The sequence below is a fragment of the Trichomycterus rosablanca genome, chromosome 1, assembly GCF_030014385.1.
Source record: "Trichomycterus rosablanca isolate fTriRos1 chromosome 1, fTriRos1.hap1, whole genome shotgun sequence".
In the NCBI taxonomy this organism is placed as follows: domain Eukaryota; kingdom Metazoa; phylum Chordata; class Actinopteri; order Siluriformes; family Trichomycteridae; genus Trichomycterus; species Trichomycterus rosablanca.
The window spans coordinates 9,863,192-9,870,512 of NC_085988.1; the positions used below are offsets into that span (position 1 = coordinate 9,863,192).

The 7,321-nt window shown below is 39.1% G+C and overlaps 1 protein-coding gene across 1 annotated transcript in view; it reads left to right on the forward strand.

Moving 5' to 3' along the window:
* LOC134329278 (uncharacterized) overlaps positions 1-6,674 on the forward strand; it is a 28,150-nt gene extending 21,476 nt beyond the window's left edge. The window contains exons 6-7 of the mRNA XM_063010846.1: positions 5,791-6,114; positions 6,628-6,674. Coding sequence (XP_062866916.1) covers positions 5,791-6,114; positions 6,628-6,674 — 371 coding nt within the window. The remainder of the gene's footprint in view (positions 1-5,790; positions 6,115-6,627) is intronic.
* The last annotated feature ends 647 nt before the right edge of the window (positions 6,675-7,321 follow it).

Sequence of the window (7,321 nt, forward strand, 5' to 3'; positions counted from 1 at the left end):
TAGTTTTAAATTAGATTTAATTCAATTCAAGACTATTATTGTCGTGTGCACAGTAGAACCAGTGATTACACTGTACAATGTCATTCTTAATGATTCTATCAAGAGGTTTATGGACAGGTTGAAAAATCTCAGTTTACTTTAGTTTATTTTTTATATGTTTTACATTGATATAAAATGATCAGATCTTTCTACTTTTTGTGTTGGCAGAACATGAACACAGTTTGTATCATTTTGTGTTCATCATGTGTTAAAGATGCTCTGGTGAAATGTTTCACTGTTCTTATTACAAACACAAACAAGGTAAAAATATCAGGAAGAAACAATGAAACTAAATCATTAAAACTTTAAATAACAGAAGTGAATATTACTCACAAATGAAACATGGCAGACTCTACTTAAATACTGTGTATTTGGTGATGTGGAAGAGAAACTGAGGATCATCTGCTGCCAAATCCATATTTAAATTGAGGGAGACCCTGCTAAAGTCCAACACACTGTGTGTTAAATACGTGAATGTTCTGTTACAGCTGTGGTTAGCTTTGTGCTAATCTAAACTAAGATCATTCAGGTCAGCCACTGGTTCCACTCTGAACTTATCAAACAACGTCTTTATGGAGCTGCAGCAGGAAATAACATTTTAAACAATACCATTTTCTAAACATCTTACTGAAATAATGAACACTTTCAAATACTAAACACAATGTTTTCTACCCCCTCCCCCCAAATAAAATGACTGTATACACACTGTTTTTATCTCTTAGATAACAGGTTTTCCCATGATCCCCAGTGCTGTACATTCTGATGTAGTGATGATATATGAGGTTTAATCATGAAAATATCTCAGTCCTTCAATACTGTTTAACAGGTTTGTTTCAGTTCCTCTAAACCCTGGATTTATTTTCTTTATGAGTTTGATGTTATTGCTGATTATGAGGGTTTTTCACACGTCCCTCAAGTTTCTGTCCACCCTGTTATTTCTTACTACTGTCTCTTAACATGAAGAACTGTTTTACATCCTGACGTCATTTCCTGGAGCTCACATGATGTTTTTGGAGGAAAAACAACTGTGGAAGATGAGCGGCTTATTAAACTCCTCATTTTTATGTTGTTTTTTCCACATTTTATCCTAAAAGTCTTATATGGTCCATCATAACATGTCCACCCTGTTATGGGATATATGAGAAAAAGCAAAACGATTTGATCATTTAAAAAATAATCACACTAAAAAGCAGAGAATTCTTTGTCTGAATTTACTTTTATGCTAGCATGGTTTTGCTCACTCGCTAGCTAATGGCTAATTTTATGTCAGAATGTCCACCCTGTTATGGTCCACCCTGTAATCACCTAATACGTAACAGGCTGAACGTCACAGTGTATATCCTGGTCAATCCCAGGAATGACCCAAACATCATTATCATTAGGAAAAACATTATTTAATACCAACTGGCCCTGTGTGGGGGGAAAAAGTAATTGCCCCCTTAGTTACTTAAACAACTCGTTAACCAAATGTAATTTACAATTGAACATGACTTACGCATTCTTAGAAATCAATTTTTATTCATTCAGGACCAGTGCAGTGAATTACTTTTAATGTAATTTATACTGTATTTACTATTACTGCACTGTATTTATATATTATGTGTTTTTTTTATTCACTTTATTTTATTTATTGATTCATTTATTTTGTAATGTCTGTATACAGAATATTAAAGTTTCCCTGGTCCACATTAAAAGCTATTACTGTTAGGCTCTGTGGCGTCAGGGGAATGTGCCATCTCTCCCTGACGCCACAGGCCTTACAGAGCAGAGACGAGCTGCGCATTTAATTACCTGGCCAGCTCGTTAGGGCGAACGGGCTGCACCTGTGCTTTCCCTTATTTAAGGGATAGGTGCAGAGCTGTAGCCGTCGCACCTTCTGCTCCTGTTGGCTGTTTCTTTTTTCTTTCTTTCAGTTTGTTTGGCACTGCGGTGCCCTTTTATGTTTGTTATTTTTTATCTCTAGGTTGTGCCGCCGCCGCCGTGCCGCCGCCGCCGGGCCACCGCTATTGGGGCGCCACCAGGCCGCCGCCGCCGCCAAGCTGCCGCCATTGTGCCGCCGCTGTCGAGCCGCCGCCGCCGCCTGGTCGCCGCCTTCAGGTCGCCGTCAGGCCGCTGCCGCCGAGCCGTCGAGCCGCCGTGCCGCCGCCACCGTGAGATCCTATTATCGCGCCCAGAGGAACGCGACCCCCTCCCAGCGCAAACCGCTGGTGACAGCGTCACGTTCCGCCCTCTGGAGCGCTAGCGCAAATGGCCACTTCCCAGCCACCCTGGCTGGTGACAGCGCCTTTGCATTTAATTTTTGAAGTCCGCAAATAAATCACACCCGGTAGCTGGCATGGCTCTAGCCAGCATAAGCTGCTGGAAAGCGCCGTGCCATCCAGCTATTGTCGGTGTTACCCCCCCTTCTTCGGCCAACAGCGCGAGGTGTTCCATCTCGCGAACCCACTCTTTGCCTCAATAGCGCCGGGAGCGAGTCTGCCACTAGCGCCGCTGTGGCAGGCTGTTAAAGCTCCCGGTCGGGAGGCAAGAGTCTTGGGTTCGCGCCTCGCGCTTTCCCTTTTCTTTTGTATGCCTTTTTGTTCCTTTTCAGCCCCCGACGTCCGGATATTTGCTTGTCACACAACTTTCTAAACATGTCCTTCAAACACCATAACCCCACACCAAATCTGCAAAACCATACACTAATTCTCAGTGTCTAACTCAGTTTTCAATTTTCTAAAACACATTTTGCAAAACTCCACACACAATTTTCTACCTAATACACAAAAATCAAACAGGAAGTAACTTGATTTCCTTTTTCAAACACAACCTATCAAAATGCCACACTAAATCACCAGTGCTTCACTCTCACTCCTCACATGTGCAAACATTCATTACTTTATTGAACACCAAAGAATCATTAGCATAGGTCACATATTGACATAGGTCAAGATGTCTGTTTTGAACAATGAATGACAACGCAGAGAGAGCCAGGAGAGTTGGAGGTAGAGGCAGACCACAAGGAGTTCGGGTTTGAGGAGGAGGAGTTGGAAGGAGAGGAAGAGGAGGAAGAGGACAGGAGTGACAGGGAAGAGGACGAGGGCAAAGAAGGGAAGCAAAGAGAGCGATTGAGGAATTTTTCTCCACATGGCGCTGGCAATATGATCGTTGTCCCTGTGCCCGCATTCCACTTCTCCAGGCAATAGAGGAAGCATGTGGCGACATTGACGCTGCCTCTATTCAAGGATGGATGCGCCATGCAAGAAGGTTCTTTCCTCTGTGTTTAGCAAGAGAGGACATAGCATGCGACGTGGATGAAGTACTGTGGCCAGACCCAGCCCGGAGGAGAGATGAAGCCTAGACACAGACCCAACCCCTACCCTCCCCCCAACCAACACACACACACACAATTAATTTTTTGGTAAAAAATTAAATTATTTGTTTGAAATTAGCTTTTTCATAGATGTGTTTGGTTTCTGTCCAACTACATGTGGTGGTTGGATTTTTTTCTTCTTATGTGCTGTACAAACATTGTATTTAGAGCAGCAAATGATTTGGAAAAAAATAAATATTTTTGGTTTCAATACTGCTTCTGTGTGTTGTGAGTATATTCCACCTTCTCTCTGCACGTTTGTATGTAAATAAACATAGAATCCCATGAAAGACAGAAGAGCTTTAGGTTTTAAACATCAGTGTGTACATAATGTATCCAAAATGTCATATTATGACAAAAGTGTTTGCAATGTGAGGTCAATGCTTGCTTTTGAGATGTGTTTATGACATTTTGAATGTTGTGTGTCATTTTGCTTGAGATTTGAGGCATTTTGCATTTTGTGTGAGCAATTGTGGGTTTTGTGTGTAGAGTTTTGAAAAAAGACACAGAATTTTGAAAATGTGTGTAAACAGTTGTTAAAAACTGTAAATAAGAGACGCTGGAGCTGTAATGCTGAGTGAACAGTTTCTATAAAATACAAGTCAACTTTATTTATATAGTTCTTTTTACAATAGACATTGTCTCAAAGCAACTTTACAAAATCCAGGACCAAAAGATACAAAAAACCCCTGTTGAGCAAGCCGAGGGCGACTGAGGCAAGGAAAAACTCCCTGAAAATTACAGGAAGAAACCTTGGGAGGAACCAGACTCAGCAGGGCCCATCCTTCTTGGGTGGCCTGGAGGAAACTTTAAATAAATACACGATTTACACAGAGCATACAAACACAGAATTAAATGATCTAAAAGTTATAACTGGTAATAAATAGATAAATAAATAATAATAGAGTTGTTCTTCGCTCTAGTCTTCAATAAAAGTCTGTAGTGATTTCTTGTAATTCTTGGTGCAGATACTCCAGCCCCGTCACATCCGGCAGGAGCAGCATCGTTGTCACGGCAGTCTCGACTTCAATCCTTAACCTCGGCGGGTAAACAGGTTTCCATCAGAATGCCCTTGGAGTAAAACAATAGAGAATGTAGTTAATAATGTACAATGCTAGTTGAGTAAAACAGTTTTACAGAGAGTTTTAGACTCCGGCAGCCCTAATTATTACAGCATAACTAAAAGGGAGAGCGAGCAGGTAACAAGGTCATGAAGGCTTTCACAGGACATCAGCGCCCACCTCTCCTACCCAAACCGGAGTGATCGGATAAGAGAGGCAGAACGACAGCAACCCAACATCCCTGATCACCACAAGTTTCTATGACCAAGAACCCCCAAGCTCTGCGCCTTTGTCTATATTAATCAAAGCCTGAGAAAATAAATATGTTTTCAGTCTAGACTTAAACATTGAGACTGTGTCCGAATCCCGAACAGAGGCAGGAAGATTATTCCAAAGTTGTGGAGCTTTGTAAGAAAATGCTCTTCCACCAGCTGTGGTCTTTTTAATTTTAGGAACTATAAGTAACCCTGCATCTTGTGAACGAAGTGGATGCACTGGGCTGTAGTGATTAATAAGTTCACTCAGACACTGTGGTACAGACCATGTAGCGCTTTATAGGTTAGTAAAAGTATTTTGTAATCAATGCGGAATTTAACTGGCAGCCAGTGAAGAGATGATAGAACAGGAGTAATATGATCACATTTTTTAGTTCCAGTTAGCACTCGAGCTGCTGCATTTTGAACTAACTGGAGTTTGTTTATGGATCTACCAGAGCATCCAGTTAGAAGAGCATTACAATAATCTAACCGAGAAGTTATGAACGCATGGATCAGTTTTTCAGCGTCATTAACAGATAGTATATTTCTTATTTTAGAGATATTATGCAAATGATAGAAAGCAACTCTAGTAATATTATTAATGTGTGTATCAAAGGAAAGATCTGAATCAAGTGTGACACCCAAGTTTTTTACATCTGGGCTGGGAGTAACAGAGAAAGTGTTTAGGTTTAGCACCAGGTTAGACAACTTGTCTCTTGCAGCTTTAGAGCCAACAAGTAAAACCTCAGTTTTATCTGAATTAAGTAAAAGAAAATTACACGACATCCAGTTTTTTATGTCGTTTACACAATCTTCTATCTTACTGATTGTGTCAGTATCATTTGGTTTGGCTGATATATACAGCTGTGTGTCATCTGCTTAGCAGTGAAATTTTATGCCATGTTTATGAATAATTTCACCTAGTGGAAGCATATAGAGTGTAAACAATAGTGGTCCCAGTACCGACCCCTGTGGAACACCACACTACTTTTGTAGTTTCTGAGCAACAGAATTCTTCTGATATAAGAGTTTTGTTTACTATCAGCTCCAGGTTATTTAGATTTTATTTATTTTATTCCAGGCTCCTTCCCTGAAGATCAGATCAACATAACTGCCAGAGTGGGTTCCACAGCTCGTCTGCCTTGTAAATGTAACACAGATTATCCAATATCACATGCTAAGTGGAAGACTGATAATGAGACAGTGTTTGAGCGATTGGGTGATATCTCGTATCATGGAGAAGGATATGAGGGTCGTGTGGATGTTCCTGAGGACGAGCTCAATAAAGGAAACTGTTCTCTAGTGTTGAAGGATGTCAGAATTAATGATGAGAGCATCTATAGGTGCTACCACCTGGAGAGATTTTTTGGATCGTTAATCCAAACTGTTCATCTCTCAGTTGATGGTAAGTATTTAATTTTCAGTAGAACAGAAACTGATCATCAGAAACAAAATAATCAGTCATTAGAAACACTGATCACTGTTTTTCATTCAATAAACATTCAGACTTTATTATAAAGCTGTTAGAATGAATCAGATCTCTGATCATACATACAGAAAAATACATATGAGAAAAAGCTAAACGATTTGACCATTTTAAAAATGATCACACTAAAAAGCAGATAATTATTTGTCTGAATTCACTTTTATGCTATAGCATGGTTTAGCTAATGGCTAACTTTATGTCAGAATGTCCAGCCTGTTATGGTCCACCCTGTTATCACCTAATACGTAACAGGCTGGACGTCACAGTGTATATCCTGGTCAATCCCAGGAATGACCCAAACATCATTATAATTAGAAGTAAAAGATTTTTCAGGTTCATTTTTCACTCCAATTAGATTTATTTAGTGTTGTTACAGATAGGAGAGCTATGATGATGCTAAGACTGTAAAATTAATACAAATGTCTGTTTTAGCCAAAGAAACACAGAGTTCAGACTCAGACTCCTTCAGAGGTGAGTGAATATTAAAGTGATTTTTTCTTTGCTACAAGTTGAATGTTCAATAATCACTTCTTACATACGTCTGAACACAGAATATAAAAATGTCTCTGGTCTGAATTAAAAGCTATTAAATAGAATAAGACTTTATTGATCTCCTTAGTGAAATTAACTTGTTACAGCAGAAGACAGGAAAAAACAGAAAGAAATACAACTAATAAATAATAAATAAATAATAACAATAATAGTAAATAATAAAAAAGAGAAGCTTCATTGGTTTTGTTTATTCAGGTTTTCTTGGATGGTTTTAAATTAGATTCATAATTCAAGACTATTATTGTCATGTGTACAGTAGAACCAGTGATTACACTGTACAATGTCATTCTTAATGATTCTATCAAGAGGTTTATGGACAGGTTGAAAAATCTCAGTTTACTTTAGTTTATTTTTTATATGTTTTACATTGATATAAAATGATCAGATCTTTCTACTTTTTGTGTTGGCAGAATATGACCACAGTTTGTACAACCCCAACTCCAATGAAGTTGGGACGTTGTGTAAAACATAAATAAAACAGAATACGATGATTTGCAAATCCTTTTCAACTCATATTCGAATTGAATACACTACAAAGACAAGATATTTAATGTTCAAACGGATAAACTTTATT